A 20,796-nucleotide genomic window follows, 5' to 3' on the forward strand; every position below is an offset into this window, starting at 1 on the left:
TGTTCACAGTGATTTGCAGAATATAGATTTAGCTGTAGATGATAGCTGAACAGGCATAAAAGTGGTTCACAGCCATTAGTTTAAGTCTTAATCTCACAAGAAATTGTAATACTTGACTTCAAACAAGAATGACCTGTTGTCACAAGGAGACATTAATGGTCACACACTAAATGAAACACTGCAAAAAACTTCAGGTCCAGTTGGTTAGTATGTTAAATGGAGTCAACTTGTAGATAAACCAATCAAGAAGCTTAATTCAGTGTGTTTGCCCTTAGAAGCATTTCTCATTGTGTTGACCTAAGGACAGTTGTGTTGGCTTATTTTGAGTGAACTGTAAGAATATTGTGCAAAGTAGATAACTGTACGTCTTTTAGGAGCCTTTCTTGGAATTTTTATACTAATTTTCCAATACATTTACTTCAGAATGGGGTTTGTCTAGTGTTCACACTGGAATTGTGTACTCTGGTATAAAGTTATTCAGTAATGTTAAAAGCTGCACAACAAGCAGTAATTTGTTTTCAACAGATCTCAGTATTTACTGATGCAGATCACTGTTTAAAAAATCAGTTGGAATCAAGTAAATATCAGGCTATCAACAGGACATCAATAGCAGCTATTTAACCTAAGGAGGCAGCAGTATTGTAAAAGGATACTGTTATTCGACCCTAGATTTTCCATGTTTTAGGGAGGCAGCACTTTTTTTCAGAGTAGTGATGTGTTTCTAATTCATTTGTTTAAATTTAACTGGCATAAGGATGAACAGCACTAAGCAGTATAATGACAGTTTATTCGGCTCTACAGAATATTTTTTCATTGAAGGGCACACTGCATCCATTATTGAAGTATTTGGTAAGCATAATTCTAACTTTTTTGAATCATCTGTTTGTTGTCCCAAGGTGTGTTATGATAGTGTACTTTGTGGCTACCAGTCCCTTTCCTGGAAAGTTCTGTTCTCAGTGCCTTCATAGTGTATGCAGTTATTTGTAATATATCTACTTGAAGGTCTTTCTCAAATAATCATCCAGGAAGATAATCATATCTATGTTTTCAGTATTAAATGTTTTGAGTAATACACACATCAAAAAAAGTTTTGCGTCTCTCTAGTTCCCAAAACTCCTGAAGATAGATGTTGACTGTGGATACTGTATCTCAGACACAGTCCCTTTCACTGTTCAGAGATGTCACTAAACTTGCCCAAAGATGTCATAACTATGCATGAGCAGTGCCTATTAGATGAGGGGGTCCAACAGCTAATCAGTTCGTCATTCCATCAGGAAGGAGGTACACAGCTCATGTTGCCTGTAGCTGAACCACACCTAGACGGTCAATACTGCGGTTCGATTGTGTCCACAATGTTACTTTGTGCCAGAAAGGGCTCTCAACAAGGGAAGTGTCCAGGTGTATCCGAGTGAATCAAAGTTATGTTGTTCGGACATGGAGGAGATACAGAGAGACAGGAACTGTCGATGACATGTCTTACTCAGGCTGCCCAAGAGCTACTATTGCAGTGGATGATCGCTACCTGCCAATTATGGCTTGGAGGAACCCTGACAGCAACGCCACCATGTTGAACAGTGCTTTTTGTGCAGCCACAGAACATAGTGTTATGACTCAGATTGTGCGCAATAGGCTGCCTGATGCACAACTTCACTCTCGGCATACATGGCGAGGTCCATCTTTGCGACCACGACACCATGCAGTGCGGTACAGATGGGCCCAACAACATGCCAAATGGACCGCTTGGGATTGGCATCACGTTCTCTTCACCAATAAGTGTCGCATATGCCTTCAACCAGACAGTCGTCGGAGACGTGTTTGGAGGTAACCCGGTCACTCTGAATGCCTTAGACACAATGTCCAGCAAGTGCAGCAAGGTGGAGGTTCCCTGATGTTTTGGGGTGGCATTATGTGGGACTGACGTACGCCGCTGGTGGTCATGGAAGGCACAGTAACGGCTGTACAATATCGGCAGCGTATTGGTGAGGCATTCGTCTTCATGGATGACAATTCACACCCCCATTGTGTGCACATCTTGTGAATGATTTCCTTCAGGATAATGACATTGCTCAACTAGAGTGGCCAGCATGTTCTCCAGACATGAACCCTATGGAACATGCCTGGGATAGATTGAAAAGGACTGTTTATGGTCGACGTGACTCACCAACCACTCTGGGGGATCTACGCCAAATCGCTGTTGAGGAGTGGGACAGTCTGGACGAACAGTGCCTTGATGAACTTGTGGAGAGTATGCCATGACGAATACAGGCATGTGTCAATGCAAGAGGACGTGCTACTGGATATTAGGGGTACCGGCGTGTACAGCAGTATGGACCATCACCTCTGAAAGTCTCGCTGTGAGGTGGTACAACATGCAATGTGTTGTTTTCATGAGCAGTAAAAAGGGTGGAAATGATGTTTATATTGATCTCTATTCCAATTTTCTGTACAGGTTCCAGAACTCTTGAAACTGAGGTGATACAAAACTTTTTTTGGTGCGTGTATTAGGAAACACACCTACAGAATTTCAAACACATTCTCTGCTGCCTATTTTGCTTATGATAATCTGTAATTAAAAATCTTTATTTCATGCATTACATTCTTCTGTAGAAATGGATTTCAGTAGATGTGAATGCATTGCAAACACATCATGACATGGGAAAATGTGAGATGCTGAGACACTTGTACCTTGTAACAATGGTGGACTAGCTTTACATAAAATCGCATTTGTTTTAGAACTCCACAATCAGAAATACTTACATTCACGCCTGTATGATTATACATGATTTCTTAATTATCAGTGGTAATTCCAAATATCATCGTCATCACCACCACCAGAAGTTTTTGTGCTCTTTGCTGAGCTTTGTGACCCATGAATCGAGCGTCTGCATCCTGGATGGTTACCAGCTTTTCTTAGAACTTGCTGAAGAGGTAGACACAAGACCGTGATTTCATCAGTCCACTTTTCCGCTGCTCTTCCTCTTATTCACTTGCCCTCGATCTTCTCTTCCATGATTATTTTTTCCAGGTTTTCTCCATCTCTTCTCACAGTATGGCCAAAGAACTGGAGAATTTTTTGGTTGACACAAAAAGAAAGGTGCGTCAAGAAATTGAATTGCTCAATAATGGACTCATTTGTTCGTCTTTCAGTCCATTTTCTGCGCAGCATCCTCCGCAAGCACCAAAGCTCAAATACATTGATGCACTGTTTGTATCTGCCTTTAAGGGTCCATGTCTTGCAGCAATAAAAGAAGACAGAAAACTTGGGTGTTTTAACAAGCCAGACCTTTGTGGTGTTCATTATTGCTCTGTTCTGTCAGGTCTTGGTGAGCTTCTTCGTAGCCACTCACCCTAGCGTTATCTGTCTTCTTATCTTATCTTCACAGCTTCTCGTGTCACAGATAGTTGACCCAAGATAGACGAAAGAATGCATGACTTCCAGTTCCTTTAATTGACCTGTGAGTTGAAACTGTACTCCTCGATCAACTATCATGAGTTTGGACTTACTGAGATTGAGATTGAGGTCCAGTCCATATGATAGACGAATTTCCATTACTTTTGTTAATAGCTCAGCAAGTTCATCTTCAACACTGGCTAAAAGCATTGTGTCATTAGCAAATCAGAGGTTGTAAATAATTCTATCACCAATTGAGATGACTTTAAGTCCAAACAAATGGTTCAAATGGCTCTGAGCACTATGGGACTTAACATCTGAGGTCATCAGTCCCCTAGAACTTAGAACTACTTAAACCTAACTAACCTAAGGAGATCACACACATCCATGCCTGAGGCAGGATTCGAACCTGTGACCGTTCTGGTCGCGCGGTTCCAGACTGAAGCGCCTAGAACCGCTCGGCCACATCGGCTGGCTAGTCCAAACAACAAGAGCATTTCTAATGTCATGTTATGCATAGATGTTGTACAGTCTGGAAGATAGAACACAACCCTATCTTATGCCTTTTGATACACTGAAGAAATCAGATGTGCCAGCATTTCTCTTCACAGCTGTGAGGTGATTATTGTATAGAATTCTGATCAGTGCTGTCAAATGTTGTGGGACATTGAACTCAGCAATCAGCTGCCACAACTCTTCCCACAAAACACAGTCAAAGGCTGCCCTACAGTCATTGAAGCAGATGAAGACAGGAACACAGAACTCTCTGTCACGATCTCTCGATTATTTGTTATGTTTTGAGCATCCATTCACAAGTTCCTTTTGCTTCAACAACACCTGCTTGTTCTGTGGATATGTGAGGCTTCAAATGTTACTTTCTTTCTAGCTGACTTAAATTTAACTGGCATAAGCATTAATAGCACTAAGCAATATTGTAAAAGTTTATTGTTAAACAGTATATAGATTAATTTCCATGATTTCTTGTACGTTTTGCTAGTGTATTCCTTGACATGATTGCATGTCACTGAAGGTTCTACTTCTTGATGGGATTTTATGGAATGTGATGAATTTGGTTGGGCTTCACTCTTATGAGGAACACCATCACATTTTAGTCTTTCCCACACTGTGCTCATAGGGTCATTATTAGCTGTAAGGACATAATTTTTGGTATGATGTAGCTTAATAAATCCTAAGGGAGGCAAAATTAGCTGATTAGCTGTCACTGAATTGCTTACATGAGAGAGAGAGAGAGAGAGAGAGAGAATTCAAGAAAGGAAGAAAGGTAAGGGAAAATTATTTGGAAAAAATTAATTGAAATTAACTGCAGATTATTTTTACGTAGAAATGGGAGGGGGGGGGGGGGGTGAGAGAGTCTATATATGAAAATAGACATATTAAAACTATTGATGGACTTGACTTGAAGCCAGCACCTCACATTTCTTGGTCAGTGCTCTTACTGACTCAAGCTATCTTGCCCTCACATTTACTGTTTTGCAGTACCTTTCTCTCAAATCTGTTGTTTCAATTGTGGGTGTGTTTATCAGTATTTTGTGAAATAAATAAAGATGAAGGATCTGCAAACAGTAACATCAAATACTGTGTTTGAATGGTTGATAAAGGTTAGATTTTTCTCCTCATTTGTGCTTTTTGTGTTGTCAGTAGTACTACAGTAGACCCTCAGTCAACTGAATTTCAAGGGACCAAAACGCAAGCAATTTGGTTTAACAAAGGTTGAAATAACAAGTTTTGCTGTAAAAATATATGACTATTGAGATCACTTTTCCTCTTGATATGGGTACTATTGAATGATGGTGCTCGATATTCATTATCCCTTAGAAAAAATAAAAATAACTACATCGTTTAAGTACAACAGTATTTCTGGCATTTGTTGAATTGTCTCTGACTGAGACAGAAATCCAAACATGCTCTCTGATCAAGATGTCATTGCAGTCCATCGGGTGATGAAAAAATATATGCATCCTTAGTGCCCACACACACTCTTTTTCTCAATTTTGATAGAGTGGTTCTTCTGTCAAAGATCAAAACAAGTTAGAAAGTTATCACAGTAGGACCATACATTCTGAATCCGATGTGCTGCTACCCGTTACAACCACATTCGAGAGTCATATCGACACCTGACCAAAAGAGTAACCTATGATAGGGATGCTCACGAGTCTGATTGTCTGCCTCTTTCTCTCCACTGTATCAATTGCAATGGCAGCCATACCGCCACCACCTGAGTATCTCGATGAGCAGGGCGTCCAGAAGATACAGGTGAAGGAAAAAGTGCCTTACCTGGTCGCTCGCAAGTTGGTGGCTAGTCGGAAACCCTGTGTTGTACCATCTGGCACCTACAGTACTGTTCTTGCTACATCTCGTCTGCCAACGAGAAAGGCTCCAAGAAGTCAAACAAAGGGAAACTGTCTTCTCCTCTTCAATGGTGTCGCCACATGACACCCTCACCTGGCCTACCTCTGTGTCGCTGGTGTGCACCATCAACTGTTTTTCTGCCCTGGACTCCGCAGGCCGACAGAAGGAGAATGCTGACACCTCTGTAGAGCTCTTGGAGCAGGGTCCTGCTACCTCTGTGCTGTACCAGCGAGTCTTCGAAGGCTGGCGCTGGCAGCCACCTAGGTGACACCCCTTCATTTTTTCCTCGGCGTGACTCTTCTCCAGTGGAACGTTCATGGCCTTTGAACCAACAAAGAGGACTTCAAGCTGCTCTTAGAACCACAGCGTCTGCTTGTACTGTGCCTCCAGGAAACAAAATTGCGTCCTCACAACTGCTTTGAGCTCTCGCATTTCTTCCCGGTCCGGTTTGACCTTCACCCTTAGGAAGACATTCCTTCTCATGGGGGAGTCATGCTGCCCATCCAGGATGATGTTCATAGTCAGTCCATCTCCCTGACTACCTGGCTCCAAGTTGTTGTTGTCCACATTTTTCTTCATCACATGGCCTGTTCACTTTGTACCATTCACATCTTTCCGTCATTCAGTGTCACTCGGGCAGACCTTCTCCAGCTCATTGGGCAACTCTCTCACCTCTTTCTGCTGCTTGGTGACTTTAATGTGCACCATCCCCCTTGGGGCTTGCCCAGAACCTGTCAGAGAGTTGTCCTCTTGGCTGACCTTCTCAGTCACCTTAACCCTGTCTGCATTAATATGGAAGCACCCACATTCTTTTCAGCTTCCACTCACACTTATTCCCATTTGGACCTCTCCTTCTGCACTGCCTAGCTTGCCCATTCTCTCTGACACATACTCGAACGACCATGTCCCGTGTGCCATCTGATTGCTGACTCCTACCGCACCTATTTGCAGACCCAAATAGCAGCTTTCTAAGGCCTCCCTGGCGACAACATTTCCCCAGTTGTGATGACCAGGTGGAATATCTTACACATGTTATCCTTACTGCTGCAGGACGTTCCATTCCTCGTACTTCTTTACTGCCCCATGTCCCAGCCCCTCGGTGGACTGAGGCAAGTCGCAATGCAATTCATGCGCAGAGCTGTGCTACTCTGTGTTTTTAACCATCATCCTACAATGGCAAACTGCATTCATTATAAACAGTTGTACGCACAGTGTCGCCACATTCTTCGGGATAGCAAAAAAGCTAGCTGGATTTCATTTACTAGTTCTTTTAATAGTTCCACTCCCTCTTTCATCATGTGGGCCAACCTCCGACAGCTCTCAGGGATTAAGATTCATTCCCCCAGTTTCCAGCCTGACAGTAGCAGACGGTATCGTAATGGAACCTATTGCTATCTCCAACACCTTGGACTGCCATTTTGCAGAGATTTCGAGCTCCTTCCACTGTCCTCCTGCCTTCCTCCATTGAAAACGAGTGGGAGAGGCTTAGGCGAAATCCTTCCCTTCGCAAAATAGTGAGTACTACAATGCTACTTTTACTGTGAGGGAACTAGATCATGCTCTCACTTCATCTTGATCCTCCGCCCCAGAGCCAGAGGATATTCACATTCGGATGTTGCAGCACCTATCTCTTGTGGGCAAGCACTTTCTGCTTAACACATATAACCACACCTAGGCAGAGGGCCCGTTTCCCAGATGCTGGTGTGAAGCCACTGTCATACCCATACCTAAGCTCGGTAAGGACAAACTCCTTCCTTTTAGTTACCGCCCCATTTCTCTCATTAGCTGTGTTTGAAAGGTGATGGAATGTATGATTCATGCCCGGCTGGTATGGTGGCTCGAGTCTCGCAGTTTACTAACCACGGAACATTGTGGATTTCAAGTGTTCTGTTCTGTAGTTGACCATCTCATCACTTTGTCCACCATGTCATGAATGGTTTTCTGCGGAAATCTCAGACTGTGACCATGTTTGTTCATTTGGAGACAGTCTTTGACACCTGCTGGAGAACACTGGTATCCTCCGTACTCTCTACACGTGGGGCTTCCGTGGCCACATGCCCTGTTTCCTTCAGGAATTTTTAAAGACTGAGTTTTCAAGGTACGTGTGTGAGTTCTGCCTTGGCGGACACCTTTATTCAGGAAAATGGTGTGCCTCAGGTTTCCATCCTGAGCGTCATCCTCTTTTCTACCGCCATTACCTTATAATGGCCTGTCTCCCACCAGGCATCTCTCGCTCCAAAAGCGTTGAAGAGTTTGCCATTTATTGCAGTTCTCCACTGACCTGTCTCATTGTCTCATTGAGTGGCATTGTCAGAAATGTCTTGATTCTCTTTATTCATCAAGCATTGACAGTGGCTTTTGTTTTTCCACTGACAAAACCGTTTGTATGCGTTTCTAGTGGCACTATTGGATTCTTCTACCATGTTTACATCTTGGGCCTGTTGCTCCTCCATTCATTGAAACCATGAAATTCCTTGGGCACATGCTCGATGGGAAACTTTTGTAGGTCCTCCCACTTTTCTTACCTGGTGTCCCACTGTGTGCGGTCCCTCAATGTCCTACATGTCCTCAGTGGTACTTCCTGGAAGTACTGGTCCCTTGTCTGTTCAAAACTTGACTATGGGTGTTTTGTTTATGCAGCTGCACATTTGTCCCTCTTATGCTATCTCAGTACTGGCCATCATCGTGGCATCCATTTGGCCACTGGCACCTTTTCTTTTGCATTAGCCAGGTTGAGAGTCACCAGTATGGGGTGCTTCCTTCTTTCTGTTACCTCCTGGTGTTCGCTTTTGGCTCATGCTCCAGCAGCTTGACTTCACACTACCTGCCACTTTCCTGGTGGGTGTGAACCCTCCATCACCTTGGCTTCATGTGGTGGCCTATGTTCACCTTGGCCTTCATTGACTTCCTAAGGACATTGCGCCAGCCTCTGTCTATCGCCTTCAGTTTCACTACATTTGGATGGAACTTCACGATAGTACTTTTGTCTACACTGATGGTTCTCAGACTGACCGTGGTGTCGTGTGTGCCTTCATCGTTGGCACCAATGTATTTTGGTATCGACCTCTGGATCACTGCTCAGTATTTACAGTAGAGCTCTTTACCCTGTATCAGGCAATGCAGTACATCCTGCAACATAGGCTTTTCAATTTTGCCATCTGTTCCCTCTCTCTCTCTCTCTCTCTCTCTCTCTCTCTCTCTCTCTCTCTCTGCGTCCTTCAAAGCCTCTGTGTGCTGTACACCATTCGTCACTTAGTGCAACCGGTCCAGGAAAGCTGTCACTTGCTCATTCTTGATGGAGCCACTTTGATGTTATGTGGGTTCCTGGTGACGTTGGTCTGACAGGAAACAAGGCCACTGACGCTGCTGCCAAGGCTGCAGTCCTTGTATCTCAGCCCACTAATTCTTGCATTCCTTCTGATGATCTCTGTGTTGCTGTTTGCCAGCAGGTGGTGTAACTTTGGCATCGCCACTGGTCCTCCCTTCATGGGAACAAGCTCCAGCCTATTAAGCCTCTCCCAGCGGGTTGTATGACCTCCACTTCCTTCCGATGATCTCTGTTGCTGTCTGTCAGCAGGTGGTGTTACTTTGGCATCGCCACTGGTCGTCCCTTCATGGGAACAAGCTCCAGGTTACTAAGCCTCTCCTAGCAGCTTGTATGACCTCCAAAAATGGTTCAAATGGCTCTGAGCACTATGGGACTTAACTTCTGAAGTCATCAGTCCCCTAGAACTTAGATCTACTTAAACCTAACTAACCTAAGGACATCACACACATCCATGCCTGAGGCAGGATTCGAACCTGTGACCGTAGTTGTCGCGCGGTTCCAGACTGTAGCGCCTAGAACTGCTTGGCCACACCAGCCGGCTACGACCTCCACTCAGCTCTCTCATCGTGAAGGAAATCATTTTGGCTGGGCCGCGTATCGAGCACTGTCATTTTAGCCAACGCCATTTGTTAGGTGGTGCTCCACCATTTCCTGATGGAATGCCCTTTTTTTTAACACTTATGTTCTCATTTGTGTTTGCCATCTGCCTTATCAGCTGTTTTACCAAACAACACGCGGCCTGTCAACCGTGTTTTACTTTTTATCCTTCATAGCAATATGGTGAAGGACATTTAATCTTTACTTCAGGATCTCCATTTCTTTATGGTGTATTTAACAGATCTTTCTGCATGTTCCTGTTTTTAACTGTCTTCTCTTCAATCGATTGAGATTAACGCATAGCCGTTTTTAGCTCCTCTCTTTGTATTCTTGTTCTACAGTTTTGATGTGGGCGCATATGACCCTAGTTGTTTATGCACCCTAAAACAAAACAAATAAAAACGTGTGCACGCATGCACACACACACACACACACACACACACACACACACACACACACACTGCCAAGAGGTGTAGTATGATATGGCCATTGGTACCAATTCTACATCATCCACAGCATTTCAAAGCAACCAGTATGCCCTTTAAAGGGTGATTTTGTCCAATATGTGTATTATTCTGTGAATGAAGATTTTACATATAACTGTATAATGTTATAACAATATTGTGAAAAGGAAAGTTGCTACTCACCGTATAGTAAAGATGCTGAGTTGCAGGTAGGCACAACAGAAAGACTGTCAAAAATAAAGCTTTTGGCCAGTGAGGCCTTTGTCAACAACAGATCACACACACACACACACACACACACACACACACACTCTCTCTCTCTCTCTCTCTCTCTCTCTCTCACCGAAACATTGCCTGAGACTGCAGTTGTGCGTATGAGTTGCATTTGCGTGTGTGTGTGTGTGTGTGTGTGTGTGTGTGTTTCATCTATTGCTGGCGAAGGCCTTACTGGCTGAAAGCTTTATTCGTGACAGTCGTTTTGTTTTGCCTATCTGCAACTCAACATCTCTACTGTATGGTGAGTGGCAACTTTCCTTTTCATAATACTGTTACGTCCCATCCTGGATTTTCCATTGTTTGGTATATAATGTTGTAGTTAGTATTGAAAGTATGTGATTGTTGAGTATTTTTTCAACTATTCTTGGTGCTAATGCGTTGTGTTTCTATCTTTCAGCGATTACTTGAATTCTAAAGACCTTCATATAGGAGTCACTTCATCTAAGGGGCTAGTGGTAGAATATGACAAAAATGGGTTGCAGTATGACAAAGCGAGCTTGTGGAAACAGTGCTTAATAGTAGATGGTGCTGATGAGTCTTGGAGTGAAATATGGGATAATACTTTAAGACATGTGTCCAGTCTGACTTGCTGGTCTTCTGAAAGGTAACTTGGCTCATTTAAGCTTAAAGTAGAAACACTTGACATTAATTACAGAGGAGCAGACTGAAAAACAGAATTTATCTACCGCAAGTAGTCACTGTACTTGTTGTTTGTGCATTCTATAAAAGTCTCCCATTGGTGCCCCTGTATAACCACTGAGTCATGATTAAGAAGAAGAAACAAAAACTTTATATATAATCTCACAGTTCAAAAGAAATCAGAATACGCTTACATGCAAACCAATATCTTTTTGGGTGTTGGTTATATCTACTTGGGGCTTGGAGTTCATGAACTTTTACAATTAACTGCTTTGCTGATAACTTTTGTGCACATTGCTGATAGGTCATTAAATTCTTCCCTGACATGTTATCACTTGTCTCCTATGTCTCCTCTTGAGAAGAACTGAGGCACTGTACACTGCACCATACTACATGACACATCTATTAGGAAGCATCTGTTTCTCTTTGAAAACATCCATTAGTATGGAATTGTTACACTGTAGCTGTAGTTGCCCTGTGTGTTTGAACATGTTCAGATAAAGGCAGTTATAACAATAATGGAAACTCCAAACCATTATTGCTAAGCTATTAATCTCCAACTTGCCCTACAGCTGCAGACTGTTACATACTTATATACTGTACAGTGCAAATTAATTCTTTCAATAAAACTTAGGGTATGTTTTTAAAGTAGCACATCATGTTGTTCTCTCAGCAGCAAAGGCAGACGAAATACAAAATTACAAAGGGGATGCATCAAAAGCTAACTTGTAGAGAATGACGAAGTTATTTGCCAGAATCCTTTCAAAAATATAAAACTGTAAAAAATTGCTGATGTACAGAGTGGGCAAAATGAAAGTGGCTTGGATAATGTTTGTGACTGTCACAGAACAGGCCCTTATTAATCACATGCCTTTGTATGCGCATCTTCCACATGTTCTGTCCCGAGTGCTTCACTTTGTCATTATGTACGAGTGAGTGAGAAGAGCAGACGCGTTTAGTGACCAGTTGAATGCAACACAAAATAATACTCATAAAAAAGAGCCCATGTTCAATAGCAGTGCTCTTCACACCAGCCTAGAGCAGTTTGTGCTCCATGGCACCATCTCCAGCAGTCAGAAAGGAGTAACGGTGTGAGGGTAATTAAACACTGATCAAAACCTGTCTCTGCTTTAAAAGTAAAATATTTTATGTGGTCTACACTGTTTTGTTACATTTTTTATTTTCCCTTGTTTGTTATATTGTTTGTTATATTTTTGTTAGTATTTTATGACTGCTGACATTTGCAAAAACTATGTTCCAAAAAATTTGTGTGCAGAGTTGTTTGTGCACGTGTTTAAGACTGGAAGTGTTTCGACAAAACCTCCAGCAAAGTGTGAAATGTGAAACTTAATGGCAGAGTGGTACAAAATGGATTCTGTAGTGAACAAGAAACCTTAACTATCCAAAAACAGTTCGACTCCTGATTGTAAATATTTTCTGTGTCAGAGTTATATTGCGCACCCTGTACAAAGATTAAGTGGCAAGTTACCTCTGTCGGGCTATAAATAAAATATCGGAATAGTTTCAGCATGTCTATTAAAATCTTAATACTATACCATTATGTTACTTCTCTACATAATCACAAATTAGACTTAAGATGTTTCACAACATTTAATGAGTTGACTAACTCCCTCTGCTTAAAATTCATTTGTCTGAGATTGCAGGCAGTCATTGAAAACATATTGGAATTCATTTTCAGAGTCAGAGCATTGGGAGTCAGGCCAATTTTTCATATGCATTAAGAGGGTGGATCTCACTTAAAACCAAATCTGGACTGCAGGGAAATTGTTCATAAATTTCCTGTTTGTACTGGTGCAACAATTCTCATTTTAGCAGACAGTTTGCTACATAAAAATGAGCACACGACTTAAAGCACACTGATTCTTTAGTCACAATCTCAAGCAGAACATGCCGAGATGTCTGCAGAAACTTGTCCAACAGTTTAGACATTGTGAAATTATTAGTTTCATGAATTCTGAAATTGATTTTCTCTCCCAGTTTGTTGCTTGCTGCAGACAGCCAGTTATTAATTCTTGACAGCTGGTTATGAATTCTTAAGCAAGTGATACCATTAATGTACAACACCTTCACTCGTCACTCTCAGTTTATATACAGCAGAGATTTCGTGACGAGTGTCAGCAGCTTTGAAAATTTTTCCATTAAAAACTACTTTACAAGACAGATTTAATATTGAAGACAACATTCAATTGCACTGGACAGGATATTCAGTTGCAATGCTCATTGTAAAAGGGTAATGTGGGCAAATGAGAACCAGTGTAGCTTTCTCTCTATTGCACCTCTGAGTGTATTAATATGTTGGAGAAGTCAGTGTAGCAACTGCATTGTTCCTCCTCCCCCCTCCTCCTCCTCTTCCTCCTCAGGTGGTAATTTGACAGTTTGCTGAAAACCTGGGACACAAAGACCGAGCGAGGTGGCGCAGTGGTTAGCACACTGGACTCGCATTCGGGAGGACGACGGTTCAATCCCGTCTCCAGCCATCCTGATTTAGGTTTTCCGTGATTTCCTTAAATCGTTTCAGGCTAATGCCGGGATGGTTCCTTTGAAAGGGCACGGCCGCTTTCCTTTCCAATCCTTCCCTAACCCGAGCTTGCGCTCCGTCTCTAATGACCTCGTTGTCGACGGGACGTTAAACACTAACCACCACCACCACCTGGGACACAACATGTACTGAAAACCAACACATGCGGACCAATACTGGCAGAAAAGTCCAGACAAAAGTCATATTAGAACATTTTCCATTTCCACTCTGCAAATGGATGAGATCAAACTTCTGTCAAATCATAAGCATGTACATTGAAATCTATCCTAAGTAAGACTGAATCTGAATGACATTTCATTAATGTTTCATTTGATTAAACATTATAACTGTTGTGTGTGTGTGTGTGTGTGTGTGTGTGTGTGTGTGTGTGTGTGTGTGTGTGTGTAAGAACTTCACACTGCTTGTTGGAGCTTCTATGTTCGCATCCAGGCAGTACTTTCTCTCACAAAGTTGTTGCAGTCACCATTCCATGTTGAAGACAAATGTCATCCCTTGGCATGTTTCTTCATGTGCAAATAAAATAACAAAGCTCCACAGTATTTATGCTCTCTGCTAATATAACTTGTTTTCTGGTTTTCGTTTGTGAGTAAAATTAATTGGCAAGAATAAGTAGGGATACACATCACTCTTGTGGATTGATATTTAACACCATAATATACAACATTGGTTTCAGGCTTGTACTAGAAAATTTTAATTCATCTGCCACCATCTTGCTCATATAAGGAATAATGAATATGGCCAACTTAGGACACTGTTTTTCTGAATGAAGATGCAATCTTGCAGAACTTCTCCCAAGATTTAAACAGTTTCAAAAGGCGAAAAATTGAAATGAATGGTTATAATAATGGATAAACTGCGTAATTCTGTTAAATTACAATGATTTGATTTCCTATCCGATGTTGAAATAAATAAGAATCAGCTACTGGAAAGTATTTAAAAAATCGTAATGCAAAACTTAATTCAGAGCTTCCAAACAAAATTTTCTAACTAGCGTATCTTTCATTTATATTACTTTTCTGTAATTCATTCTAATTGTAGAGCATCATACATATAAATCAATGTCCAGAAAGTAAATGGATTTATGTTTCTCTGTTTAATTACTACTTTATAAAAAAATTCAGAATAAAGTAGTGTTACTTGAGTACTGAATACAGAATGCTCCATTCTAGTTTCTTCTTTCTGAATGCTGTTTAAGTGATGAATTTTCAAAATACAAAGTTATTTGTTTCAGAATCTTAAAACCACCAGAAGCTGTTACATTAATAATTTTTAGGCTTGTTTCAATTTTAAATAATGGTGATTTAAAATCATAATGCTAAAATGCTGTTGATAATATTTATCAACACAACATGAGAGGAATTGCGGTAGACACCCAAAGAACAGGTAGAACTCAAGAGTGCAACATATAAAATATCATACATATACAACAAATCAACCTATATTGTAAGAAATTGCCAAAAATAATTAAAATTTTCAATGTTAACAGCTTTTGACAGTTGTAAAATATCTTTCCTGAATCATTTAAAATCTGCGAAGCACTGTTTGGAGAAAAAAAATTGTTTTTGTTCAGTGCTACTCACAAGAGAAAGAAACATAATCTCACAAATATATCGAGTGTAGAACAAATCACAGAGAAAGTGCATCATCCAGTTTCAGAGATTACTGCTTTTGGTGAAGTACAGCGTGGAAAGTAATTCAAAGTTCTTCTTCACCTGAAGTTGTTCGAAGTGTTGCCTTATGTGCCATTCTCAACAGTGATATTCTATAAAGAAATGGAAGTAAAAATTTTATTCCGTTCCTAGCCAAGCGCTGAAATTAGTATATTATGGAACACTTTACCCCTTTCTCAATTACGGAATTGAACTATGGGGCTGTGCAGCTGATGTACATTTAAAAAGAATACTTCTACTACTACAGAAAAGAACAATATGACATGTACATACGATGGGACATAGAGATTCATATCGTGAAGTGTCGGAGCAGCACAAATATCTGACAATATATTCTCTGTACATCTTCAAAATAGTTGTATTTTTTATAAGTCAACCAACAGAAGCTATCAAGGGCAGTGATTTACATGATCACAACACTAGAACAAAGTATAACTATTTCCATAACAGAACAACGTTAAAAATGACTGATAAAAGTCCATATATCAGTGGTTTGATTTGGTATAAAAAGCTACCAAACTCTAAGAACGTACGCGGGAAATGTTTTTATAGCAAAATTAAAATCTTTTCTAATAGAAAAATGTTTTTATTCTTTCAATGAATTTTAAGATTGTGATTGTAACATGAGGCATTAGCATATCAGTTGTAATGTGATAAATGTAAAAAATAGACATAAGAAGCAACAGCTATAGAATATAGTGTATTTTATGAGTATAAATATAACCATAGTATTAAGTCTGACATTTGTAAAAGCCATCATTACAATGGCCCCACACAAAGAAAATGTAAATAAATAAATAAATCTGTAGTCTGTCATATCTAAAACTGTACACAGTTTCTGTACAAAGATAGCTGCAAAATAAGCTAACATTTACCACATAGACTATTAAATTTGCGTGCTACAATATTTTTGTTCTTTTTTTTCTGGTAGGTACAATGAAGAAAATTTCAACTGTTACAATTTTGTTTTGAAATTTTTGCAAGAGCTGAGGTATGGAGCCCTCAGTGCAGCCGCTGTCAGTAGAACAAGATTTTGTGAAAGTTACATTGTGCCTCAAACTACAACAGCAGGAAAGTACATTTCTCTGTACCGAAAACTGAAAAAAAGTGGCTGTGTTACTCACAGAATATCTTCAAAACATACTGCCTGTAACACACTTAAATAGGGTGTGTTTCTATATGTTGCAGTATTTTTGTTTTATCATCTAAATGTATATTTTTTAAATAAAATTTACTATTCCTAACAAATATTCATAACACCTTGTGAATTGGTCGTCAAACCCCCATTAACTCTTTTATCTTCTTCGCAATAAATATTAGTGTGTCAATCTTTGTAATATCAGTATGTTGTGGTCTTGAAAGTAATCCATTATGACTCTAAACATTTTTTAAAACAGTGATAGACAAGGAAGATTGACAGGAATTTAAAATGCAATACATGCTTTGAACAGCAACCTTTAATGCTTGTATACATTATAAGTAGAAGCTTTCAATCAGACTGTCCCAACACTGCTCCAGAGACTTAGGCACGTGTAAGCACATGTCAACTTGCCTTTGCACAGACACAGGTAGTATAGGCTACCCGCTAGGCAGCCATATTGCATGGGTTTGTGCATGTGCAAGTCATGTGGCTGCCCCTGTCTGTAGGGTTCAACTAGGACCTTACGATCATGCCCACTAGGATCCAAGTAACTGATTACCACCTGTCAGCTGTTTGCCAACCCAGTCTTTGAGCTGGAACAGGTTGCATGCACCTTTTGTGTACATGCGATGTATAGTTAAATGTAAGTAAATCTGTGGGGAGTACACTTTGCTACCCTTTCTCTTTTGAGAAAGATTTTAAAAATACACACATTCACGTAACATCAAGTATAATCAGAATAATGATTCAAGTCAGGTGGCCTTGTATTTGTTGTATTCGCCCCAACACACTTAAGGAGGACATCACAATAATATATTCAGATATTTAGTTTTGGCTACTAAAACTTCTTAGCTCGTACTGATTTGTCTTTGATCCTCTCCTCGACAGGAGGGAGGTAAGGGATGGTAACCTGGTGAAGAATTTAAATGCCCGGAACCATCTGGGCCAGCAGAGGCAGGAGTGGGCAAACAAATGACACGGCCAGTCTTGCAGCCTGGCTGTAGTGTACACGATCATACTTCTTTGATTGCACACAGGGAGGTGTGCCCATTGGTTTGCACATGTGCATAACATGAAATAGGGCCACCTGACTTGTATCCTACACTACCTGTGCGTGCCCGCAAGCATGTTGATAGGCAGGTAGGAGACGCCGAAATACAAACAAATGTTATACTGGGCATATTATCCCTCCATTACTCATATATACCTGGAAAATATGGGTAATCAACTTAGCTCCTACTGCTTTGCTCGCATCTGCACAGATTTTCTTTTTTTTCTTTAATTGAGCTTTTATGTTGTTCATAAATTGTAACAGCATCTAAACTTTTCATGCTAATTAAGGCCGTAAAACTATGGTATTTTCCAACTTTATTTCTGACCAAAAAGTGATGCTGGTTGGGGTGGTCTTTGTTAGTCTTGCCTTTTGAGTTCTTGTAGTGATATTTCCATATAATCTCTCATCCCCTAACACATATTTCTTCAAAAGTATAATAGCAGTTTTCATCGATTTAGCTTTAAATATGTTTCACTATAATGAAATACTTTCAAAAAAAATTTTATCTCTTATTTCACCCCCTTAAGGGTTGAATATCCCAAAAAACACTGGAATGCACAATTGTTTTTCCTTTTCTTCTTTTTTTCTTTTTCTAAAAAATATTTATAACCAGGAATTCAAGTACAAATGCTTTAGTAGTACTTCAATAATGATTTCTTTTCAAAATAAACTATCACTCACTAGTTTACCCCCTTATAGTTGAATTCCCAAAAATGCTGAGCACTGAGCATTATATATATATAAACACAGATGATGTGACTTACCGAATGAAAGTGCTGGCAGGTCGATAGACACACAAACATACACACAAAATTCAAGCTTTCGCAACAAACTGCTGCCTCATCAGGAAAGAGGGAAAGACAAAAGGATGTGGGTTTTAAGGGAGAGGGTAAGGAGTCATTCCAATCCCGGGAGCGGAAAGACTTACCTTTGGGGGAAAAAAGGACAGGTATACACTCGCACACACCCCCGAGTATATACCTGTCCTTTTTTCCCCCTAAGATAAGTCTTTCCGCTCCCGCGATTGGAATGACTCCTTACCCTCTCCCTTAAAACCCACATCCTTTCGTCTTTCCCTCTCCTTCCCTCTTTCCTGATGAGGCAACAGTTTGTTGCGAAAGCTTGAATTTTGTGTGTATATACACTGTCTGCCTGTGTCCATTCATGCGAATGGACTGTTTGTTGCTGGTCATTCCCACATAGAATGCATCACAGTGTAGGCAGGTCAGTTGGTAAATCACGTGGGTGCTTTCACACGTGGCTCTGCCTTTGATCGTGTACACCTTCCGGGTTACAGGACTGGAGTAGGTGGTGGTGGGAGGGTGCATGGGACAGGTTTTGCATCGGGGGCGGTTACAAGGATAGGAGCCAGAGGGTAGGGAAGGTGGTTTGGGGATTTCATAGGGATGAACTAACAGGTTACGAAGGTTAGGTGGACGGCGGAAAGACACTCTTGGCGGAGTGGGGAGGATTTCATGAAGGATGGATCTCATTTCAGGGCAGGATTTGAGGAAGTCGTATCCCTGCTGGAGAGCCACATTCAGAGTCTGGTCCAGTCCGGGAAACTATCCTGTCACAAGTGGGGCACTTTTGTGGTTCTTCTGTGGGGGATTCTGGGTTTGAGGGGATGAGGAAATGGCTCTGGTTATTTGCTTCTGTACCAGGTCGGGAGGGTAGTTGCGGGATGCGAAAGCTGTTGTCAGGTTGTTGGGGTAATGATTCAGGGATTCCGGACTGGAGCAGATTCGTTTGCCACGAAGACCTAGGCTGTAGGGAAGGGACCGTTTGATGTGGAATGGGTGGCAGCTGTCATAATGGAGGTACTGTTGCTTGTTGGTGGGTTTGATGTGGACGGACATGTGAAGTTGGCCATTGGACAGGTGGAGGTCAACGTCAAGGAAAGTGGCATGGGATTTGGAGTAGGACCAGGTGAATCTGATGGAACCAAAGGAGTTGAGGTTGGAGAGGAAATTCTGGAGTTCTTCTTCACTGTGAGTCCAGATCATGAAGATGTCATCAATAAATCTGTACCAAACTTTGGGTTGGCAGACTTGGGTAAACAAGAAGGCTTCCTCTAAGCGACCCATGAATAGGTTGGCGTACGAGGGGGCCATCCTGGTACCCATGGCTGTTCCCTTTAATTGTTGGTATGTCTGGCCTTCAAAAGTGAAGAAGTTGTGGGTCAGGATGAAGCTGGCTAAGGTAATGAGGAAAGAGGTTTTAGGTAGGGTGGCAGGTGATCGGCGTGAAAGGAAATGCTCCATCGCAGCGAGGCCCTGGACGTGCGGAATATTTGTGTATAAGGACGTGGCATCAATGGTTACAAGGATGGTTTCCGGCGGACAAGGGTTGCACGACCGTGGTACTTGATCGTCGGAAGTATGTGGCTGAGGGACTGTGTCAGCTTTCAGACAACACCACATACAAAGTTTGCCAAGGTAACCCCATTCCTGATGTCCAGGCGGAGCTTCAAGGAATCCTCAGAACCTTAGGCCCCCTGCAAAAGCTTTCACCTGACTCCATCAACCTCCTGTTTGTTTCTTTATGTTGAATTCTATTAGTGCAGTATTTGCTGCACTTATATGATTTTCATAGAACTGTGTATTATATAAACCAAAAATTCTCTTCAGTGCTTTGCCTGATAATATCAAAAGAAATAATAAATATTTGGAAGTAGTTAAAATCTGTGTGTGCTACCTCATATTATGTCTAATCAGCACTTTATAATTATCAACGTGTTTCTAGATAAAACTGAATACCTTTTACTATTGTACTTCTGTTAATTAAAGTATGTAGTCATATCTCTTTTGTGGCTATAGATGTGGACATGAAATCTTATTTTATATCTAAAAACAAAGATGATGTAACTTACCAAATAAAAGCGTTGGTATGTTGATAGAGACACTAACTGTGTGTGTGTGTGTGTGTGTGTGTGTGTGTGTGTGTGTGTGTGTGTGTGTGTACCTGTACCTGTACCTGTCCCTTTTTCCGCTCCCGGGATTGGAATGACTCCTTACCCTCTCCCTTAAAACCCACATCCTTTTGTCTTTCCCTGTCCTTCCTTCTTTCCTGATGAAGCAACCGTGGGTTACGAAAGCTTGAATTTTGTGTGTGTGTGTGTTTGTTAGTGTCTCTATCAACATACCAACGCTTTCATTTGGTAAGTTATATCATCTTTGTTTTTAGATATATTTTTCCCACGTGGAATGTTTCCCTCTATTATATTGAAATCTTATTTTCTTATACATATTTGACTAGAATGTTGCTTACTTTATTACAGTCAATCAAGATGTGTCAATAACTTTC

At 41.0% G+C, this 20,796-nt stretch overlaps 1 protein-coding gene across 5 annotated transcripts in view; it reads left to right on the plus strand.

The window, feature by feature from the left end:
* The window catches only part of LOC126481341 (MKRN2 opposite strand protein), a 95,046-nt gene extending 78,501 nt beyond the window's left edge, over positions 1-16,545 (plus strand). For all 5 annotated transcript variants that reach the window (XM_050105031.1, XM_050105029.1, XM_050105030.1 and 2 more), the window contains 2 exons: positions 10,824-11,030; positions 16,227-16,545. In XM_050105031.1, the coding sequence (XP_049960988.1) occupies positions 10,824-11,030; positions 16,227-16,461 (442 nt within the window). In that variant the 3' untranslated portion in view covers positions 16,462-16,545. The remainder of the gene's footprint in view (positions 1-10,823; positions 11,031-16,226) is intronic.
* Positions 16,546-20,796: the final 4,251 nt, after the last annotated feature.

Source organism: Schistocerca serialis, chromosome 5 (assembly GCF_023864345.2).
Source record: "Schistocerca serialis cubense isolate TAMUIC-IGC-003099 chromosome 5, iqSchSeri2.2, whole genome shotgun sequence".
Taxonomy (NCBI): domain Eukaryota; kingdom Metazoa; phylum Arthropoda; class Insecta; order Orthoptera; family Acrididae; genus Schistocerca; species Schistocerca serialis.